This window comes from Antennarius striatus, chromosome 10, assembly GCF_040054535.1.
Source record: "Antennarius striatus isolate MH-2024 chromosome 10, ASM4005453v1, whole genome shotgun sequence".
In the NCBI taxonomy this organism is placed as follows: domain Eukaryota; kingdom Metazoa; phylum Chordata; class Actinopteri; order Lophiiformes; family Antennariidae; genus Antennarius; species Antennarius striatus.
The window spans coordinates 1,635,846-1,660,144 of record NC_090785.1 but is presented as its reverse complement, the minus strand read 5'-3'; the positions used below and the strand labels follow the sequence as shown (position 1 = coordinate 1,660,144).

Sequence of the window (24,299 nt, the reverse complement as noted above, 5' to 3'; positions counted from 1 at the left end):
GAGCCCCGGGACTCCCGCTGATCCAGAGGACGGTCCGGCCGCTCCGGGATGATCGAGGATCTGGGGGGGGGTCTCCTCCTGGACCGGGATTAGAACCCCCACCTCGGCACACAGCGGAGGAATTAGGAGAAGGGATTATGTTTTTTCGCGTGACCCGTGACTCTGGAATAACGGGGGGAGTCAATTAGTTTGTGATCGGTAACCTTCCTCCCCATCCTCGTCCCCCCCCCCCTCAGCCTCCTCCTCTTCGTCGTTGATGTGGACATTTATTCCTGTGCGGATATTTTGGGGGGGGTTTTGTCGCCGGCCGTGGAGGTCATGAGCATCCCGCGGCTCAGCACCGGAGACCTCCGCTCACCTTGGGAGTCTTAATCCACGCCCCCACCCCCCATCCACCCCCCCTTTTCTTCCACGGAGGGATTCTTTTTCGGAAGTGGGACCCCCCCACCCCCCCCTACCCAACCTTCACCCCACGCGCCTCCAGATGAGACTGGCCAAAATGTGTCGCGTGAACGCGCTGGGGATCTACCTGTGGGAGGCGGTGGTGTTCATCAGGTAAGCGCGAGACAGGTGTGTGTGTGTGTGGGGGGGGGGGTCCCGGCTTCCCCCCCCCCCACTGTGGGACTCAGACTTCACGCAGGATCCACTTGAAGTTGAGGCGCGTGCTGCTGTTGTGCGTGTGCGCGTTCTCGCGTTAAGGTCGTGACGTGGACGGAACAGCGCCCCCCAGCGGGAGGCCAGTCCGCGGGGGACCGGGGGGACTCACCGCGCGAGGTGAGGATGAGGATGGTGAAGGTGGGCGGTTACCGTAGCAGATTGGAGCTCGCGCGGGGCGGAAACTCATCGGTGTTCGTCGGGTCGCCTTAAAACGGCGGCCATCTTCCTCTGACGTCACGCTCCGCTCACCGGGGTCGGAGGTCGCGTCCGGTCGTGTAAACACGAGATAAATCGTCATCATCTTGTCTCCTGGCGACAAAATCAACAATGTTAGCATTATTTATAAGATAATATTAACATTGAACGCTTCCTAGCTAGCTAAAAAATACCAGAGTGTGGAATTATGGGACACTTCTCACCCCCAGAGGTCGCCATCTTGGCTACAGACCGGAAGAGGAGGGGCTTCAGGTCTAGAACGACAGATCGCGCTAACGTAAGTACTCATTAGGTAGCATTTAGCACGAAACAGGTAGCATCAAAACGTTAACACTAACGTATGGGAAAAGTCTTTCAGATTTGGGGGAGGGTCACATGATTTGGTCACGTGCTGTGTCGTCATTTCCGTATCGCGGAGAGAATGCCAACGGAAGTAGTTAATTTGATATAATCTGGGGTTTTTTGCTACCGTTCAGGAATAATTTGTCAGAATTTAGTAATTAATAATTAATAAATAGTTAAATAATAATTAACACATTGTTATTTATTCATTCAATAATAATTAAGAAATAGTTCAATAATAATTAACACATTATTTAATAAATGTATCTATTCTGGAAAATTTTTAGATAGCATTAACTACAAATGTTTGAATGTTAACATTATCGATTGTCAAGGTCAGGAAACATATTTGCTAACTAGTTAGCTAACATTAGATAGTAAAAAAAATGCTCAAATCACTTCCTTGCCAACATTCACCACAAATTCAGTACAAATGATTTTAGGTTCAGGGTTAAATAAATGTGTTCAGGATCTGTCTTGGTATTTGTAGAATTCAAAGCTATTGAGGTGGAAGTAACAGTCTGGCTGGAACAAATGGTGACGTCAGCAGTTGGAATCAGATGTGGTTGTTAATCTGGATTGAAGAGTGAAGTGGTCGGACTGCTTTGGATTCTAACTGGGACGCCATTATAAATTATTCCAGCCTGTACGGCTCCGGGCGTGACTTGAGATGAGAATGGTTGCCATGCAAATATCTATGATAATATTATTTAGAACAGGCAACTTACTGGTGCGTTCAAGGACCCTTGCCCCTTGAAAGCACGTAATATGTCTGTTGTGGTGGGTCTGTTTGTTTGCCAGCAGCTATAGCCAGACATTTATACGTGTTTCGTTTTCCTCCGCCCTGATTTAATCCCTGCTGCCTCCGCCATCGCCTGTTTATCAAGGCCTGGAAATGTTCTGCATGCAGAACCTTCCAGAACTCAGTCCTGATGCGGTCGCAGCAGTGCCACCGGCGTTTGTCGTTTATCACCTCATAGGGTAGAACACGGTTTTTCCTAGTATGGGGTACATGATTTACGTACATAACAGGCATCATGACTGCTTTGTGGTATATACACATCATTTACACTATACAGGGCAGCACACAGGCGTACTGTGTAGCGCATTCGCCTCAAAGCAAGAAGGTTCCGGGTTCGATTCCCGTCCTTGTATGTTCTCACCATGTCTGCGTGGGTTCTCTCCGGTTTACCGACTCATGAATTGTTTTCACCTAATTGTCCATTAGTGTGAGTATTTGTGCGTTAGTGGTTGTTTGTCTTTCGGGTGGCCCTGTGATGAGCTGGCGTTTCGTCCGGGGTGTACCCTGCCTCTCAGTCGTGGTCAGCTGGGATAGACTACAACAGACCTGTGACCTGTAAGGCGGACAAGCGGCTCTAGATGAGACAATAGGATGGATGGATGGATGGATGAATATGCTATGCTATGCTATGCTACGCTAAGCTATGCTATATAATCATATAGTCAGCTGTGTCCAGGATTGCTTCATATGAACCGGGTTAACTGAGTAAATACTGACTAACATGAGGTTTTGAGTATTTTTATGTCCAATTTAAGGCTGCTGGACAGTTTTGTTGCCCTCATAAAGAATAAGAAACACAAAGTGATGAGAAATTGATCGCTGAAGGTTGTTTGGTCTGCGTGATTAGATCAGATGGAGCATAGAAGAAGAAGCTGGCTGCGGGTCAGTTATTTCATCATTGAAGTCCTTTTGCTGGTTTTAAACTCCCTCCTGGGATCATGGAGACCAGCAGCAGGTTGTAGCAACAGGAGTGTGTGTGTCACCAGTGTGTGTGTCCCTTCATTACAACAGAAAAGAACACACAGCTTTGAGACTATTTTAAAATTAAGCACATTTTTTATTTGTATGTTAATGATGCTGACTAAGGGCCGTTGTTTTCACCAGCAGCAACAGAATGAATCTATAACCAATCTAGTCGATTTAGTGGTGAAACTGAAATAAAGGAATTCGGAACGACCTTTTAATTCACCTCTAATGTTATTCCCTTCATCACTTTGACGAATGTAGTTCAAGGTTACTGGATTATAAACGCGTTTAAACCAGATGGATTTCACAGTCACGAATCACAACCACCTAAATATGTTTGACTGGGAAAATTTAGGTATTTTATTTCATTTTTCAGGAACTAAAGACGATGAAAATCTTCTACTTGTGATGGGTTCTATTATTTTAATGGTTCCGATGAGCTGACAAACATACAGAACCTGTTTTTAACCCTCAGATGGTTTTTTATGTTAGATTCTGACGGTGCTGCAGTCCTGATCCTTGCTTTGCTTGCCCCTGAACGCCTCTTACGTGTTTGTATGTTCGTTTCCACACGGCTTCCTACCTGCTGCAGTGACTCGGTCGCCGCGGTCGACTTGTGAACAGGATGCTGCTGCATGCAGAACGCCGTTCGCTTAATGAAGCTGAAGTTGGGATATTGCCGTCTCAGCTGGACTCTGCGTTTCCCCGTTAATAGAAATGTCTCCCCGGCCGACCTGGAACGGCACATCTCATTCCAAAGTCAGCCTGATTACTGAACATCGATTGGCCTGTCGATGGTCGGAGAAGTCCTGATGAATACACAATTTAAGGCCCGTGCATCTCCATTCTTCATCGATGAAGAGGAGAGGAGAGCATCTCAACTAAACTCTTAATCTGCAAATTCTGTGAAGACGACTGAAAAGAAGTGTCGGGGTGTGTGTGAGGTAACAAGTAAAAACATGTTTAATCAAGCGGTCGAGTGTTTTCAGACCATCACTGAAGGCGTCACCGTGGACGATCCGAGACGCCGTGTGGTTCTGATGTTCCTCGATGAGTCACTGGAGGAAAGGGCCGCGATCTAGAAATGACAGTTTGTATGTCAACAACTCGTAAGTCAAACAAATGTACCCCATTTGAAATTACTAAAATCATTTTAATTCGTTTCAGCTTTGTAAAAATGCCCCAAGCACCCTAAATAAGACTTTACCTGTTTATAATTAATTATATATAAGTTACATAAACAATGACAAAGAATGAAAACAAACACAAAAGTCACAAGAATGGACAAGCTACGTCTTTACTCCTTCAATGAGAACAAGATCCGGTCTCACTGATGTCATATCCATCCACTAACACGTGGTAAAGAACGAGATCTGGTCTCACTGATGTCGTATCCATCCACTAACACGTGGTAAAGAACGAGATCCGGTCTCACTGATGTCGTATCCATCCACTAACACGTGGTAAAGAACGAGATCCGGTCTCACTGATGTCATATCCATCCACTAACACGTGGTAAAGAACAAGATCCGGTCTCACTGATGTCGTATCCATCCACTAACACGTGGTAAAGAACGAGATCCGGTCTCACTGGTGTTGTATCCACCGCCAAGACATGTCGTACAAACCCCGTTCGACATGAATCAAATGGTACCAAAGCTCAAATGTCAGTAACATGGGGGCAAAAACGGGGTCGATTACACCATGGCGCTTTTTTCCCAAAACATTAACTCCTGATGTGGTTTGACTGTTTATCTGAGTGGCGACGCTGTCCTTTGGCCTGAAAAGGTTCTAGAGTGAGGTGTAGAAAATATCTTCGTTCTCATCAATTTCTAAATGGGTCATACGCAACTCCTCCGAACACAACACAGCTCGTTTTGTGGTGTCTCATGCTAGTCTGATGCTAATTAACCCAGTAGGATTTAAGTCGATCTCACAGGAAGCTGCAGGTTTAGTTTAACCAGCTGACTAACCAGCCTCGGCAGAAATACACACTGGAATAGACCGAGGTGGTCCTCGCCTTGACGTGACGACCGGTCCGATACGTCAGCATCATTTAGAGAATGCTAACGTACGACGGTGGTCGGTCAGGATGACTGACGGGTGTCTGACGGGTGTCGGATGCTTCCAGGATGCTGTGGGAGGTCAGCACAGGAAGTGTTGCGAACGTGTTCTGTTCTGTCTGTTAACACCTTCAGTCTTCCCTCCCAACCCGTGTAGCGTGTTCCTGATCCGACTCCCCTCCTCCTCCTGTTCCTCCCCCGTCTTTGAGGTTTCCTCGCAGTGTTTTCCTCGTAAATCCCTTCTTCATCTTCCTGAGCCTCGGCAGTTTGTTCCGCCTTTAGCTCATGTGTTTTTGATTTATCCCGGCCTCGGTTCTGTTTTGGTTGCCTGTCAGTTTTTCTTGTCTGGGCTTCAGCTTTATGTTCTCACCTCCGCAGAGGAGCTTCTATCTTTACCTCCAGTCTTACTTTGTTTGTCTGCAGGGTTAAAGGGAAAGTTCTCCACTCACAGTTTTGCGATAAGCAAATCTGTTCGATTTGTTGACGATTCATGGTCTCTGATAGAAACAACTGAAGGGATTAAAGATCGAACGCCTCGCCAGTCTCCAATGCCGTCACCTGAACACAACCAGCAGCTCACCTTTTCATGTATAGATGTCTATAATCTATAAATCTATTGATTACGTAGCGACGCGTCGTCCAAACGTTTGGCCTCTGGCCTGAATGCCGCCTCCAGAGATCTGTGGTTGTTGGAGGGAAAAACGTTTGCGGCGGTTCAATCTATAATTCCTGTTAGTGGATGTCGGTGGGTGACCTTGAGCTGGCCTTGAAATGGCAGCAGCAACTTGGAATGAGATGGAAAATGAAATCTGACTCCTCCAAGTTGGGATTGGAAGCCTGTAGAGTCTGGATGTTCATAGAAAAACGCTGTTTCTGGCGGTGGCTTCATTAAGGGAAAGGTTAGGTCGTCAGGAAACACTGATGTCGTCCGTGATATTTCACATCTGTTACGTGACATTTATTAGCTGTCCGACTGCCGTGACCCGTCATCGGTATTTACAGTCACGTCACAGTTTTCCTACAGTCGGACCATCGCGCCGAGCGACTCTTTTTCTGAAGGTCAAACATGAAGCTGGAAGGAAGGGAGAAAATCTCTTTCTCTGGGGAAAACTGGCTGCTGCTTTAAACCCATGAGACGAGCTGACGAAGAGGTGATGAAGAGGAAGAAAACAGTCGGCAGATTTGTTCCAGTGACAGTTTTCAACCTCAAGTTTATGTTTTACTCATGTCTGGTCTGCTTTAACCAGGAGAGAAGAAGAAACAGCGCCACCACCTGTCTTTTCTGTTGTGTTCATGGATTCAGACGCAGGAAACATCTTAGCTGCTTAGCTGTCTTAGCTGCTAATTAGCATGTTGCTAAGACAGAGTCAGTGAATAGCTTTCAGGGTAATCTTTCTCTAGTGAAAATGCGAAGCTGACTTCAACAGCTTATCAAACTAAACATGCTAACATTAGCTGCAGTGTGTTTCTTGGTCCAACCTGTTTCCTCAGGTTAGCATGTTTCACTACCCAGTGATGATTTTCGAATGATCAGGATTTAGTGACCAATAAAATGCTGACGTGGTCCTCTGACCCCGCCCTTCCCCTCACCCCACCCCCCCAGGAGGTACTGATCTGTCTTCCTTCTTAGTGAACATGACCACCAGGGTCAGGGTCCCCCACCGACCAGAACCTCTGCAGCTGCTGCAATTTATTTTGTTGCTCAAGGCCACCACCCTAACACACACACACACACACACACACACACACACACACACACACACACACACACACACACACACACACACACACACACACACACACACACACACACACGCTCCTGCTTCAGCCAATGAAAGTTATTTATGAACTTGTCCTCCAGCTGTTTCATTGGTTCTGCAGCTTCCAATCAGAATTAATCATAACACACATACATACAATATATTTCTACTATGATCAATTCCTCAGGTCCTCTAATGAAAATCGATCACATCCTTCATCTCTGCGATAATTAACTCCTAGGCAGATTCATTTCCAAAACTTGATCTATGATAATACGTTATTGATTAGCAGACGGACACAGATCTGCACCGTAAATAACGTTATTAGAAAGACTATTATCAATATTCAGTGTTCAGTCGGGTTTATGGTTGCAGCTCAGGTGAGTTCATGGAATCAGGTTTTGATTGGCCGACCCGTTTTCAGATGATACCTGGATCAATGATCAATGATCAATGGACGTCAGCTTTTGGATTGTGGTCCAACAGTCTTTCCTGTGCGCTACTCGGTGCCGGGACGAGACTGGTTAGGGATCTGGGTCTTCAGAGGCTTTAGGGACATAATGAGGAACACTTAGCGCTAATGATCTGAACCCACACCTTGCTCTGTGCACATTAGCCTGGCACAGGATGACTCAGCTGTTTCTTTTTCTTTGCTGCCTCAGCGTTGGACACGGGTCTCCAAAGTAGCCGGCATTGATCCCACATAATTAAAGTAAATCCAACCTGAGACCTCGGAGGCCCAGACACTGACGGGGAGAATGGACAGATCCATCAAACACACTTGACTCCAGCTCTGCTTCTGTGTTTACATGGATAAAACCACACCAGAAACCAGACCCGAGGGCAAACCGGTCTGAAAAGCTTCACATCCACATGGATTGGCCAGTCCACCGCCTGAACCCACATGATCGAGTTAAAGTAAGCATTTGGACCAAAGTCAGCTAAAGTTTTAGGTCTGGACCAGGGTCAGACTCAGCCTTACCTCTGTATTAGGTCTGGACTGGAGTCAGACTTGGCGTTAGGTCTGGACCTTGGTCAGACTCAGCCTTAGGTCAGGACCCGAGTCAGACTCGGTATCATGAACCGTCGATACCAGAGCTCGTCTCTTCAAGTCCCTGGTGGGTTCCTCGCATCCAGAGATGTTCCAGGAAGGAGACTGTCAGTGACTCACAGAAGGAGGTGGAACTATTTATAGAAACTGAACCTGGAAACGAAACTTTTACGCTCACTTTAGAGCGATGTTGTGCTCCGTTTGGTGAATTCGTCGCGTTCGGCTTCGGGCCTCATGAATATATACCTCACAAAGCAGCAGAGAAGCAGAAACGAACAAGAACGAAAAGAGTCCGATGGACACAGAACAGAACCTATGATCACCAACCCAACTTGAGAAGGAGTTTACAGAAACACAGAACCACAGGAGAACCACTGAACTAATCAAAACCTGATCAAGTGATTGATCCATTTGTTAGTTAGGAACCAGCAAAAGTTGAATATCATAAAGACGTCGATGGAATCAGTTTCCCGGTTGGGGTGGGACTTTTAAAGGTGGGCTCAAGGGTCAAAAAGAGGCTCTGTGTCACATGTCCAACTCTCCTTAACTGGGTGTGACTCAGTCCACTGATATGCTGTAATCCCAGTAAGCTGATTGGTAGCACGTTTGTTCTATGATCAATTTAGAGCCGATTCAAACAGACTTTTATTGTTGCATCTCCAGACGACACAGTTTGATCCTATCAGGCGCCCACGTATTAGCCTCCGGATTAGACTTGGAATGATGGCGGCGGGAATCACCGCCACCCAGATCATCTCTCACACGCCTAATCTGCTGCCACAGAGCGACGCACTGGAAGGCGGGACATCTTCTCATCAATTGGAGATGTCTGGCTCGGCTGTTTTGGTCCTTTATCTGGTTATCGATGTTTCTAGATGTTTCTAGGTGTCTTTCTCAAGGCTATCACCTGATCACCAGCAACACATGACCTCCAGTGACACCTGACACCCGTTGACCTCCTGCCAAATTGTCCGTAGGTGTGATTGTTTGTCGTTCTTGTGGTTCTGTGATGAGCTGGCGTGTCATCCAGGGTGTACCCGCCTTTTGATCATAGCTAGGATGAGATCCAGTGATCCGCAAAGTGGTTAATTAGACTAATAAAAATGGGATGATGGGGGATTTGAAGCGGCATGTCTAGGTTGGTATTGACAATCACAGCTCTTTATTTAACATGGAACAGGTTTGATGAGATGAGATGCCACACCATCACACATCTATCCATCTATAATCCATTATTCATCCTTCATTTATCGTCCATCCATCCATCCATTTGAAAGCAAAAGCCAGTTAAACACTGAAGTGAGAAAATAAGTTATTAGCTTTAGCCAGCTAGCTAGAATTCATCGTGAAATTAAACCGTAAACTAGTTTCTCATCCAATCTTTATATTCATAGATTATCATGTGTTTTCACGTTAGCCTAGCATGGCGCTGTCATGTCATGTCTGACACTTCTGTCTCTGTGACACTTGAGGCGTGACAACTTCTGCTGTGTGCAGTGACATTTACCGTCTGCTCCGAGCGCGAGGTCGCCACCGAAAGGTCAAACCTGCATCTGCTTCCTGATTGGTCGAAAGTGTCCCATCAGCAGCAGCTTTATTAATCAGAGATATTTATATTTTCCTGCGCAGCTTTCATCAAGACCTGCTTTAATTCACTGAAACTGAGCTCATAAATTATGGGATGGTTTATTTACAGCTTAAATGTTTATTTTCTACTAATGAATGGATGAACGGATGGATGGATGGATGGATGGATGAATGAAGCAGGCTGAACGTTGATCAGTCTTCAGGATGAGATTTCTGCTTGTGGCAGCTCTAGATGGAGTTTAAATGTTTATTACTGGTGAAAAATAAATAACAAACATCAATAACCTTCATCAGGATGATCACATTAATGATCGTATGATCAACGATGAGCACTGAAATGTTTCAGTCTCATCATCATCATCAGTCACTTGGCTGTAATCAGGTTACGCGTGTTATGATTGATGATCATGATGACATCATCAGCTTCATCATTCCTACCTAGTGCTACCAAGATGTTAGCGTTACTGTTACTGATCCGTGATCAGGAAACAGGCTTTATGTGGGCGTGTCTGCCACCGGTGATGTGAAGGTCATGTGACAGCTGGAGACATTCGATGTGAAACCAATGACAGCAGGTTGTTTGGAAGGTGGGCGTGTCTGTTTGTCCCGTTTTGTTTTCTGATCACGGACGCTCCATAATTCTCTCCTTCGCTTCAGTGATACTGATCAGGGCTTTCTTGATAAAGCTGCACTGCATTATGGGTTTTCATGAATGGCTAATGGCGTTATTTATCATGTGACGCACCAAGGTTTACCAGAATAAAAGTCACGATTTATAATTAAAGCGTAGAAATTAATGATCGACCCGTTTGTCTGTTTGGACATTTTTAAAGGTCGAGCAAATCAGCAGATTTCAGAACAAGTTTCAAATCCATCCAGTCGGTGGTGGGGAGAGGGGGGGTTGGAGAGCTGGGGACCTGAATTTCGGGGGTACCATTATCCTTACTTGTGATTGGCTGCCTTCCCTGCTGGAGGCGGGACCTTGGCTGAACAAAGTGGCGTTAAAAGTAGTTCCAGCTGTCTGCAGAAGCTGATCAACAGATCAATAACTTTAATGATGGATAGGTCCAGACCAGTTAAATTTTTGTTAAATATAGGATTTATTTATTTATTTGTGATTTCTACTGATATTATCGTACAAATTTACATGATGACTTGGGCTGAAGAAAAGTGTTAGAGAACAACAAGCTAATAGGCTAAAAGTAAAAGAAGACTTGATGATTGTGGTTGTTGCTGCCAGCAGAGATTCACACAGTGAAACAGTCCAAGTTCACAAGGTGAAACAGTCCAGGTCCACATAGTGAAACAGTCCAGGTTCACGCAGTGAAACAGTCCAGGTTCACGCAGTGAAACAGTCCATTGAATGTAATAGACCCATGAAGTTGACCTTTTATTTGTTGTGTTGACCCGGACTCTCAGTCGGTGATCCTCAGTGATTGGATGCGTTGTTTCCGTCAGCGTCTACGTTCTTGTTACTCCCTGTTGGTTTTGGGGTTGTTGTCCATCTGTGGACTGGAGGCCATGAGGGGATTTGACATTAAGCAGAGCGTCTAATGATCCTGATGAGGTAAAGAGATCATGCTGGTTAAATGAGTCAGAGCATTAATGTGTGTAATAAGCTCCAATCAGCATGGATCATAAAAGATGGCTCTTAATAATTCTCTTGTAATTTTAAACGGATAATAATAAATGATGATAATTAGGTCTCAGCCTTCTGAACCTTCGGGAAGCGATATTATCAATCAATTTATTACATGTAATAAATTATGGCTATTGTTCATGTTCTTCTACCCAGTATAGAAGTCAGTGTGAATCATCAGATCGCTGCTGCACTCAAATGCCGCTTGTTGGGTTCACGTTGCGAGAGATTTTTTTGCATCCATCTCCAGCTGAATCCTTTCTGTCTTCCAGCTTGGCAGCATCCAAAGAAGCTGCAGCGAGGAAAGCTGCCTCCCCGATGCCACCCTCCGAGTTCCTGGACAAACTCATGGGCAAAGTGTCGGGCTACGACGCCAGAATCCGACCGAACTTTAAAGGTAGGAAATGCCACCAAGACTCAGTCGGATAAGACGGGAATGTAGCCAAACAATAATGTGAACAAGCCTGTAATGTGTTTGTACATGTCCAAACCTTCTCCAAATGTTTCCTTTAAGGATTTAGCCAAGTTTATCACAGAGAACGGTTGGTATTCACTTGCTAAAAGAAGTTTATAGAAGTTTATTTAACTATAGATGTTACTAAAACTCTTTTGCTTTGTGTTTTTCTATTATTGGTTGTTCTCAACCTGTCGATGTTTCATTTGTCCCTTGCAGTTTGGAACAAAGGTAATTCTGCTCATTGCTCAACATGCTAAAGACCGATTTAAGGAAAATCCCTGTCCTCGCCCCAACCAGACAGTGATAAACATTCCCATTAAGCTATTTTAGGACCTACTGCTAGTTGGCTACATTCCTTGGTATCCAAAAAGTATCCTGAGTGCTTGTTTTGGTGGTCAAGGTAATGTACCGCTCTGCTAGAAGCGTGCTGCTAATTCTGATGACATAGCGTTAAGCTAACCCTCAATGGAGTGCCCATAAAGACACATGTCAGAGGTTTCTATATTAAAAGTTATCACATCAGGGACGCATTCAAACGGCTGTAGGACATCAGCTTCATGAATAATACCACAGGTTTAAAGCATCGAACTCTGGAACAGACTTTCATCGTCAATGTAAACTGATATTGATCATTAATAGTGTAACATGTCACATCTGAGCCTTGTTGCATGTGAAACGTTAACGTTTCTTAACATATCCAGAATGGATGTGAATTATTTCTGTTGCGATGTTTTTAACTCTTGAGGTCACTTGTGTGTTCAAAGTTGACAAAATATTAGTACCCTTGCGATTTTTCACCGTTAACCCATGCTACAAGCTCACGTCTTCACCTCCTCTTTACCTTTAGTCACTTTAAATTTTCTTGAATGGACCACACACACACACACACACACACACACACACACACACACACACACACACACACACACACACACACACACACACACACACACACACACACACACACACACACACACACACACACACACAACACACGCCACATATCCTTACACTTAAAATACAGAATGCAGAATAAAGCCTGATGTCTAACTTTAGAGGATGTAGAAACACAGTAAGAAATTAATAAGAGGACAGAATACAAGCTGAACTAATTACTGTGAGGGGAAGACTAATGAGACACAGGTTCAACTAATCACTAGGAAGGAAGGACTAATGAGGCACAGGTTTGAATAATTACAATAGAGGGAGGACTGATGAGTCACAGGTTAAACTAATCACCAAGGAGAAAAGAGTAATGAGACACAGGTTTAAATAATTACCAAAGGATGAAGACTAATGAGACACATGTTAAAGTAATCACCAAAGAGAGAAAACTAATGAGACACAGGTGAAACTGATCACCAGGGAGGAAGGACTAACAAGGTACAGGTTAAACCAATCACCAGGGAGAAAAGACTAATGAGACACAGGTGAAACTAATCAACAGGGAGGAAGGACTAACAAGGTACAGGTTAAACCAATCACCAGGGAGAAAAGACTAATGAGACACAGGTGAAGCTAATCACCAGGGAGGAAGGACTGACAACACACAGGTGAAGCTAATTGTCAGGGAGGGAGTACTAATGAGACACAGGTTAAATGTGTCACTAGGCAGGGAGTACTAACGAGACACAGGTGAAGCTAATTCCAGTCAAATTTGCTGTGGTGTTGTTGATGCCATCTGTCTTGTTAACGTTAACTTAGTGATTTTAAGCTCAGTGTTGGTGAAACCCGACCGGCTGGTGGACAGCAGGTCTAACACGACATCAGCAGGTGTCCTAATATTTTGTCCACTGAACACACATTGAATCAAACTGCTGGAATGTGCAGTAACAGCTTCTGTTTTTGAATGCTGCCATGGAGCTTCTGTTTGTTTTGATTTGTTTTGCTGAGCTCATAATGGCACAACTCATGATCAGGAGATCTGTAGGCGGGACCAATCCATAGAACTGAAGGGGTGGAGGGGTTGACCGGGCTATGAAACTGCTCATCATCCCAAACCTGCCAAGAATTAGTTCGGTATTTTGGGTTTTTAATGTCATCATGAGTCAATTTTCTGTTTCATTAAATTTCTCAGTTGTGGTAGACCAGTCTTATTTACCACCGCAGTGACCTTTACAAAGAATTTGAAAGTACTCACGTGATGCTGGACAGAATACATAGATTTTATGTTTCCCTCTATTCTTGTAATGTACTGTAGTAAAATATAACTTGGATCGAACCATTATTTTGGAGCTTGGTAGCCATCTAAGTTTTTATGTAAGCTAGTTTTATGCAAGCAGATGAGACACAGAACATCCAAACCATTAAATAGCCCATTGACATAGTTCTACAGACTCGCCTGTGTGCTTTAGCGGCAAACGATGCTACGACATAAATCACATGTGAGGAGGTCAAAAAGATCGACTGCAACCGTGAATGTGTCTTGATGTAAGTAATGAATATAAACTACATGTGTACCTCTGAATCCTCTAGCTGAGGCCGGACGGACTTTATTTCTATTACAAAATAAAGAAACTCTAACAAGCTAAACTTCCTTTCATCTTGTCCCACTAACAGTCGTCACAGCGACTCATCCTTTTTCCTTTTTAGATGAACGCTCATATTTGTATGGCAAAGTTTTTTATGCCGGATGCCCGTCCTGCCACAACCCTCTGCATTTATCCCAGGGTTGGAACTGGCCTGCAGTTGACAATGGCCTGTGCCCTCGTAGGGCTGCAGATGTCGGGAATTGAACCTGGCTAGACTGCAGACGCCCAGCGGAAGAGGACGTCCCCGTTGGGCTTGTTTTGTTAAACTTGAGCTCTTAAGACACGTTTGGACACATGTCAGTTGTCGTCTCCTGTTTTTACAGTGTTGAGCGTCAGGTTGTCGTTTCCGCACCGCCTTGTGTGATGTGATCTCAGCCCTACTGCTGTGTCGTGTGATGTTGGAGGTGTGAATGGATTCCTGTCCTGTGAAGAGCATCAGGCTCAGCACGCAACCCTGTGGAGTCCATGAGCTCAGGAAGGTGGAGGAGGGGTGTTCGCCAGTCCTTACCGTCCGTCGCCAGTTAATGAGGGACTATCTACATAGGAAAGCTGTCACCCTGGTGTTCATCCACAGCTTGTGGTTGCTTTGTTTGTCTTCTGTTATCACAGTTAACATAGTCCAGGATTGATTCTGCGTACCCCCCCAGTCTGTCCTCTCTGTAAACAGTTTGTCCATCCACGGCAGTCCTGAAGTGCTGAGTTGGCCTCATCAGGCCATGATTTGCTCTTCTTGTTGTTGATGTGTGGTCTATACCCGCAGGCCACCCGGGGGTGGGGGTCCACTGGTCGTTACTCCGGGGGTCTGACCGTATTGGGATTGTTAGTGTAAACCTGGTCCAACACAATGTTTTCTCTTTTTAGGGGGTTCTCAGAATGTGGGCTTGGTCAGCTTGATGTGCCGCTATGATCCAAGTTAGCTTTCAGCTGTCATGTAGCTTAACTAGCACTTACTCGGTCTTAGCATAGCCGTAGTAGTTACTGTTGGGAATTACCTCTGGAGAAAGAGTAGTCTTTCCAAGAGAAGGGTATGTAATCCGGAGACCAGATCAGTACTAAACCTAAACCAGTAGCACCTGTGCCTCACCAGTTCCAAAGTGGGTCAGACGTGTGTGGAAGCTAGTGGGAGTCTACTTACCATCTCCTCCAATCGGAAGCCTTGTTAGTTGGGGAATAGATTAGATTGATTGGAAGCTGTGAACATGGCAGCATGAGGAGGGATGACTCCGATCGTAATCAAGGGTCCAATAGGTTCTTCCTTGGGGGGGCAAACACTCCTGACATATTTGGGACAAACCAATTAGAGTCCTTGAGCGCCGTCATTCTCTCATTCTGCTTCCTTTATCTTCTGTTGTGTCTTCTTCTCTTTCTTCATCCAGCCCTCCTCTCCATCCCTCACTCATTGACCGGTTCACGGTTTGATGCTGTTCTTGTTTATTTCTTTATTTCCTTTACTTTTCCTGATCAATCAGTGAATTTCAGTCTGTAGTTCTTTCCTTCCTTTCTTCCTTGTCTCTTTCTTGTATTTGTTCTTGTCTATTTTTTATTTCAGTACTTTTACAGGCTGAAATAACAACATTTATCAGGTCAGAGAAGAAAAAAGTTATTTTCGATTTCTTCACTAAGAGTCTAAGAATGGATTCTAAATTCTAAATGTAAACTCTAGATTGTCAGAGTAGATTCTAGTTTCTCAGAGTAGATTCTAGACTCTAAGAGTAGATTCTAGATTCCCAGAGTAGATTATAGATTCAAAGACAAGATTCCAGATTCTTATAATAGATTTGTGATTCTAAGAGTAGATTCTAGATTCTAAGAGTAGATTCTACATTCCCAGAACATATTTTAGATAAAGAGTAGATTCCAGATTTTTAGATTCGATTCTAAGAATAGATTCTAGATTGTAAGAGTTGATTCTAATAGTAGATTCACAGAATACAATCTAAGAGTAGATTCTTAGAGTAGATTCTAAGAGTAATTGTAAATTCTAAGAATAGATTGAGTAGAGTAGATTGCCTGAGAAGATTCCAGAGTAGAATCTAAGAGTAGATTCTCAGAGTACATTCTAATTGGATCTAAAAGTAGATTCTTGAATAGATCCTAGATTCTGAGTATATTCTCAAATTAGATTCTCAACAGTTGATTCTCAGGGTAGATTTTCAGAATAGGTTCTAGATTCTAGATTCTCAGAGTAGATGTATTTTCTTCCTGAACTTTGACTCATCTGTTCAGAAAGTTCTCAATCGGCCCATGATCAATGATCAATCAAATTGATCTTTTAAAATTCCTGCTGGAGATCCTGAATCAAATCCATGTCTTCTACATTCTAGGGGGTAGGAACAGGAAGAACTCCTTTAACTTTGTTGAAGGGGAGGAGTCAACATTTGCAGATGGAGCTGCCGGATGTTTGAAACATAATCAATTGATTAATCCATCGTTATATCAGTCGTCATTTTTCACACATCCCTTTTCAGACACACATCTTCTTTGACCATCCTTACGTCTTCTCCTTTCTTTTCAAGGTTACCAGTGATCACCCCCTCCTCCTTCCCTTGACCTTCCTCATCCATCCCCTCCTCTCTAGTCGATTTCACTGATTGGTCAGTTCAACTCTGACCGGCTGGGCGTCGCAGCAGGACCCGTAAATGTGGGTGTATGGCGAGGCCTTCCTGGTCAACCATCTGCTGCGTAGCTTGTGTGTGTGCCCTGCTGTGTGTGGACTGGATGAATGGCAGGCCACGCCTCCTCTCGCTGCCATAACCTTCCTCTTCTTCATCACTCAAGTCAAGCAGCGGCAATCAACCGGAACGGGCCGGTTCCCTTTCCGTTTCATTTTTCAGGTTATTATTAACATCTCAGTCGATCTGGTGGAACCAAACTAATAGTTCTGACCCAACAATATGAATGGTTCAGAAGCATCTCTGCTGAAAATGGTCCGATGTCACTTTAAGAAACACATCCAGATGTGGAATGTACTCTGATTGGCTGATGCATTCTGAGCCACACCCACCAAGCATTCTGACCAGTTTAAAGTTTGACAATACAGTAGACTGAGATGGTTTCAGTCCCAAAATGTCTGATTATTTGTTCCCCAGGTAGAACTGAAACTTTGAGCTCTGCTACCCTGAGGAACATTCAGAAGAACTGCTTTATGGTTCTGTTAGAAGGGAACCAGATATCAACTGGTTCTGTTAAGATGGACCAGCTCCATGCTACAGTAGTGCCTTTAAGAGGGAACAGGCTACTACCTGGTTCTGTTTAGAGAGAACTGGTCTGTAGATGGTCCTGTTAGGAGGGAACCAGTTACTTGCTGGTGCCATTAAGAGGGAACTGGCTACAAGATAGTGTCTTTAAGACTGAACTGACTACTTGATGGTTCTGTTAAGAAGGAATTGGCCACTAGGTGGTTCTGCTTGGAGGGAACTGACTACTACTTGGTTTTATTAAGAGCGAACCAGATACTAACTGATTCCATTAAGAGGGAACTGGCCACAAAATGGTTCTGTTTAGAGGGAACCAGCCACAAGATTGTTCTGTCAGGGGAGAATCTGCTACTAGAGAATCTGCTACTAGATGTTAGGAGAGCACTGACCAGTAGATGGTTCTGTTAAGTGAGAACCGGTCACTAGATGGTTCTGTTCAGTGGCAGCTGACTCTTTTAATAGGGGACCGGTTATGAGATCACTCTGTTAAGAAGGAACCCTCCACTAGATGGTTCCGTTAAAAGAGGAACGGACACCAGATGGTTCATCAGCGTTTACTCATAACCCTGTTCTGCTTCAGGTGGATCTCATCATCAGTCTCTGAACAGAACCCATTTTCTCCTTGATGTCCTTTCATCTCATCATCACCCCCCACCCCCCCAGTGATGATCAATGTTCATCAACAGAACTCTGTTGAGACGCCATTGGTTCTATTCTGTTTCCTTCCTGTTGAGTAAACGTAAAGGAACTCTACCCACAGGATCAGTCGCTTCTCTCCTCCCGTCTCTCCTCTTCCTCCATCCCTCGCTCGCCAGCCCTTCACTCATCTTCCTGCTCCTCTCCTCACCTCCTTTTCTCCTCGCCAGCGTTGATCGTGCCGGCGTGGGACCGTAGTTATTAGCTGTCGGAGCTTGACGTTCATTTGGTGTTATCAGCACTTGTTTAATGGCTACTTAATGGGATTAATGGGCATAAGGTAATGAGCGGGGGAGGGAGGTATGGAGGGATGGCTGTGAGGGAAACAACAGAGCAGCGAGTGAGGGAGGGGGAGAAGTAAAGGTGGCACAGCAAACGCCTTACCGACTCCCAGGGATTTGCTTACGACAGGAAATTGCAATCCAGGGCTTCATGCTGCAAACATGGAAGAATTTCCGCTAGTTTAGTGCCAGAACATCGATGCTAACACATTTCTCAGCGGGCTTTGCAGTTGCTCAGTTACGTCCAACACTTGCAGCTCCGAGATCCTACACGTATATGTTTTTTTCTACATCAACACAAACTGAGAAATCTGCAGGACATTTTGGCGAAAGGCGGGTCTTCAGGCTCCGTCAGGATTCTAAGTAATGACCCTCTCCTTTCCAAGACAGCAGATTTGGACGGGGACTATATTGCACAGAGCGAGGAATTTTAATGTTGTCGCAGAGGTGACTCTCCCCTGAGTTATGACAAAAATATCGATCACGCTTTAACGTCTAGCCGGAGGAGGCAGAACGGCGAAGGCGGTGAGGAGAAGAATATTGGTTAGGGGGGTAAAACCTGCGAGGACACTCAAAGGAAGACCAGCCACGGATTATTCAGCCAAAAAGTAGGAATTGGTGTTTAATCAAGAGCTGGAGGAGGCTGATAATTAGAGTCCCGTCAAATGAGCCATGTGTTGACATGAATGAGCTCCATATCTCCTTGGTTTGCTATAAATACCTCACGTCATTATTGCCTCTTCTTCCTCTAAAGATAGTGGAAACCTCTTTAGCTTCAGGCGATGCAGAGCTAATCTGGGATGTGTAAGAACATTACTCTGTCTTCCCCTCTCTGCAGTCCACTGGTCCATAGCTAATAAGTTTATAAGGAGGGAATACGGCTGTATAAAAGGCCATTCAGTCCTCCTGTGGAATCCCATCACACCTCTAATTACCAGCTTGAGGGAGGAAGGTAGGAGCCCACCGCAGAATTCTAAACGGCCTGATGGAAAGGTTGAGGCGTAATTGTTTACCGCCGTGACGCAAAGCTGTTGTACTAAGGTAATAAAGGGCAAAAATGTCGAATAATCCTCTGATACTACAGTCGACGAGGACAATAACACAGAAAGAACATTCAACAAAATCCCTTTTCTAGTCTAATAGCTTGATTTTCCAACACAAAGGCTTTTTTGGGTTTTGCCAGGAGAAACGATCCAACGCAGCGCTAGTAATTAGCTCCCGTTATGAGATCTCAGCTGCCAGCAAAGCACAGCCCCAAAAACCAAAGCGATTGGGGTCTTAATGCCAGGATCAGCTGTTGGACAGGCGGCCGGCCGGGGGGGCTAAGCCTGGGCTTAGTCCTGACGCGGAGATTGTCGTGTGCAGGGAGGAAAAATTGCCTTTCACGGATTCAGGCAGATTATAGAATTTAAGTCACCTGTCGACAACAGTTCATGGTCGCCGGCAACACCTTCCATCCATCTCCGGAGCCGCTTCCTGTTCTCACGCCTGACAATGACAGATTATTATATCAGGACCAGACTTCTGTTCGCTGAGTCGCAATCCCTCACAAAGGCAGTTGTCAAGTACAGCCGAACAACGCCGGGCCGGTCGGTTACGTTTAGGGCAGTTCACAGGGTGGGGCGTGACATTCGCTAGCCAATCAGAGCCACGAATGGAACCAATGTCTGTAAGTGTGGGAGGAGTTGTTTTAGTCTCTCTGCCAGGTGCAGTTTAAGTACTGGGTGCAGTTTAAGTACTGGGTGTAGTTTAAGTAGCAGGTGTAGTGTAACAGTCAGGTGTAGTTTAGTATCAGGTGTAGTTTAGTATCAGGTGTAGTTTAGTATCAGGTGATGTCATCAATATTCTAGTTATTATTGATGGATTACTTCATCACCTTCATCCCATCAGATGTTAATCGCAGTCACTGACTGTGATTGGCTCCTTCACTGCACCATCATCATCCTCCTTCTCCTCTGTTACATATGGCTGACTTTGCTCCTGTGCAGTCAGATGATTGGGTGAGACGCTAGATGTGAGGGGGGGGGGGGTTCCACCTGGGACTGTTTCTCACCTGCAGAAGAAGAGAACGGTGGGATTGATTTGTTATCAGCTGATCAAACAACAGCATAACTTTCTTCTTCTTCTCTGACGTGAAGCAGCAGGAGGATCGGTCTCTGATGGTGATTCCTGGATATTAGTTTGGTGATTTTCACTCATTTCAGCTTGTTGAGAATCGGTCGAACCCGTATCGTTCTGATGAATCCGTGACATTCCAGTCGAGTGAAGACTGAACGACGCTCATTTGAAGCCAGACTTGCAGATCGCTGTGTTCCCGCGGCGAGGCACCTCCGTAGGCGAATCCATTCACAGATTCTTCTTCATCCCATTTAAAAAGTCATTCTGAGTTATGTAAACGAGGAAGAAGACGTGAACAAACATTCAGAGGAAGCCAGTTTGACATGTAGTCTTTGCATTCTCCCTGCCCTCCTCCTCTTCCTCCTCTTCTCTCTCTGCATCTCCTCTAGTGCATTTTGCTAGTAACTCCACCAAACTGCATTGCAACCCTCCTCCTCCTCCTCTTCATCCTCTCCTGCCCGCTGCAGTATGGCAGTAGATTGTTCCTCCCTATTTCCTGCTATCGCCTTCGCAGTATGTTGCCCCCGCCCTCCTCCTCCTCCCCCTTCCTCCTCCCCCACTGCCACACACTCACCCCCCCAGCTGAGTGTTGGCGGCGGCGCGACGCCTCAGATAACCGAGCCTTGCTGTCTTGCTCGCTCCTTGATGGATGGTTGTTTTCCTTGAGGAGGACAAACAACGTGTCGTTGCTAACATGTTGTTAGAAAATGCTCTGTTTAATTCTGATCTTTTTTTTATTAGACCCCAAAGGCTCCAAAAATGAGGCTACTCACAAGAAAGGTACTTTCATTTTCTTTGTCCCCCCCCCAATTCCCTCTCTTCTGTGTTTGTCCCCATGCAAGGTGAGACATGTCCCACAATGCCTTGTGTTTGACTCCAGAACATCTGGCGGCAGAATCTGACGTCAGCAGAATATCGTTGAGTCAGACGTTCCTCGGCCTTAACGTCGTGCTAACGCTTTCGTTAGCGCTCGGGTCTGACTGCAGGTACTTCCTGTCAAGCAGCAGCTGATTGGTCGGAGGGCAGACGCTCGTCTTTAACGACGGACCCACCTCCTTCCCCTTGACAACCGCTCGTCCTGTTCGTGTCTGATGGAGCGAATCAGATCATTTCACTGCCAGGAGATTAAACGATCCTGGATCAGTTAAAACAGGTTTACTATTTGTGTTTTAACTAGAAATGTAAAAATCCCACGAGTTTTAACTTCAGATTTTCTACTTTAAATGGTTTACGTAGAAATGTTTTAAATGTTAACATGGTGTGCAATTTATTTATTTATTTATTACAACTTTAAACTTTCAAATGGTACAGCAGATTTACCATGTTAAAGATTAGGACACTAGATTATAGTACGCTAAATTAAACCCCGTTAAGCTATAGTAGAAGAGATTAAACCAGATTACATAATGGTACAAAAGATTATAGTGTAGTAACTAAACCAGGTTACATTATAGTACAGTGTATTATTGTACAGTAGATTATAGTACGGTAGATTAAACCATTATAGTACAGTGGATTATAGTACAGTAGATTATAGTATGTAGTACAGTAGATTATAGTACAATGGATTACAGTACAGGAGATTATGGTACAATTGATTATAGTACAGTCGATTATAGTACAGTACATTAAACCAGGTTATATTATTGTACAATGGATTATAGTACAGTGGATTAAACCAGATTATTTTAAATACAACAGATGTAGTACAGTAGTTTAAATCAGGTTTTATTAAACTACTGTAGATTATTGTACATTAGAAAAACCCGATTGCATTATAGTGCAGTGGATTATAGTATGATAGATAAAACTAGATTACATTTTAATACACTAGATTGTAGTACAGTAGATTAAACCAGGGTACATTCTAGTAGATTAAAGTACAGTACTGTACATTACAGCACAATACATTTTAGTACTCTAAATTAAACAGGTTACATCAAAGTACAGTAGATTATAATGCATTAGATTAAATTAGAGCAACCTAGAACTGGAATTTTTTAAAATCTTAAACCAGGTTACATAATACTGCAGTAGATAAAACTAGGTTATACTATAGTACAGTAGATTATATAACTGTAGATTACAGTACAGTGGATTATGGTAAAAGATTATATTAGGGTGGTTTGTGGTAATGCAGATTTTTGTGCAGTAGATCAGGTTACAGTGGATTAAACCAGGACAGATTATTGTACAGTAATTTAAGCATCAGTAGACTGTAACACGCTGGATTAAATGACAGTAGATTATATGAACATAGATTATAGTGCGTTACGTTATGGTGCAGAATAATCTCTGCGTTGCACCTTTTTTGTTCCGCGCTGCAGAATCTCTTTCAGCCCATTTCTCCGATTAGCTTCACATGCTAACAGCTACAGCAGCATGGGGCTTTTACACAGCGGCTCATGTCAGTCGTAGATAATGTGTATGGCCCTAATTTACGTTCACGTGGGATGGCCTGGCCGACACACACACACACACACACACACACACTCACACACGCTTACACTCACGCATACATTCAGGTGAAGTTCTCCCTCACAACTTGATGAGTCCTCACCGTTGTGAGGATTCAAACTCGGCCGGAGCGCCGGCGCCGTCCTTATATGATCCTCTGCGTCTGATCTCCGTGGGCGACCGACGCCGCTGGAGACGCTCTGACGCTTCGCAGACTAAAGACCTCAATTACCTTCTGAGCTCATTCTGCCGGACGAGACCGTCGGCTTCACAGGAGACGGCGTTTATATTAGCAGGCAGGCCGTCTGCCTCCAGGCTGCCGCCACGCATAACTTACTGGCTCGACCGTGGAGGAAAAACTGCAATGCTAATAAGAAATAATTTCTCATTTTAATGTTCAAATAACAGCGTGGATTTGTAGCCTCGGAGCGCGGCGCAGGAATGTCATTTCCAGCTGCGCCTCCAGGCGTTACCCAGAAATGACAGCTTAATATAAATGGTTGTAATTACCGCGGCGCACGCAGTTTGGTAAGGTCAACCCCTCCCTCATCGAGTGCGCCAAAATGCTATGCTACATGCAAGCTAACGCGCCAATCACATCGGGGACGCGTCCAACGCTCTGACAGCGAAACGTCAACACAAAAACCAGTGGCGGTGGAAGAGGAAGAGGCGATAACGTGTCTATAAATACGGAGATAACGACGCTGCAGGAGTTTTATTCTCGTTTCCATCTTCGCTGCTTCCGTAAATAAAAACGTTGAAGCTTCCTGTCGGCGCTGCAGAAAGCGTCAACGTCAGTTACGGATAAATATCCGTCAGCGCGGACATACAGTTGTGATTTCATGTAAACTTAGACGCAGGACGGGAAAAGGCTTCTTTCCCAGCATGCTCAGCGGCGGCAGCAGCAGCAGATCGGGGCCTGGAGCCTCACCAGCGCCGCTCTGCTCCTCCTTCTGTTGTGGGACGTGAAACGTTCCACCCAAGCGCCTCCTCGCCGGGAGGTGTTTGTCTCCGAGCCGGAGGCGGCGGGATTCAATCTGTCTGTGTGGATTTACGCTCCTTCAAGCGTTGGCTTCGGCGCGGCGTCGTAACACGATGTGACGTTTTCAGGCAGGTTGAGCCGTATTGCAGTTGTGTTATTTTTTTTTATTGAGAGGAAAATCTGCTGTTATGTAGATTTATGCTCATCCGAGTGGCCCGTCTGGTGGAGAACACCTTTATAATGCGATTGCAGAGCGCTGCAGAAAGCTAACGCTGCAGAATAATTACAGCAGGCTGGAGCTCACAGAGAGGTTTTAGAGAATGAGCAGCAGAATATCCCCTTAAAGCTCAAATGACCTGTTTTATAGAGGAGAATATGGATGCACGGTTCCACAGGAAACGAAACCAACAAACCTCAACGCAACAAAAAGAATCGTTCCAGTGACGTCCGTCAGAAACGCTCCGGTGCGCTGCTGTAGAACCCGTCAGGTTCTGTCT

At 44.9% G+C, this 24,299-nt stretch overlaps 1 protein-coding gene across 2 annotated transcripts in view; it reads left to right on the top strand.

Annotated features, from left to right (window-relative positions):
* Positions 1–465: 465 nt before the first annotated feature.
* glra1 (glycine receptor, alpha 1) overlaps positions 466–24,299 on the top strand; it is a 42,400-nt gene continuing 18,566 nt past the window's right edge. Inside the window, exons 1-3 of one of the 2 annotated variants that reach the window (XM_068325066.1) lie at positions 466–555; positions 11,356–11,480; positions 21,105–21,143. In XM_068325066.1, coding sequence (XP_068181167.1) covers positions 485–555; positions 11,356–11,480; positions 21,105–21,143 — 235 coding nt within the window. In that variant the 5' untranslated portion in view covers positions 466–484. The remainder of the gene's footprint in view (positions 556–11,355; positions 11,481–21,104; positions 21,144–24,299) is intronic. The other variant, XM_068325067.1, reaches the window with a different exon arrangement.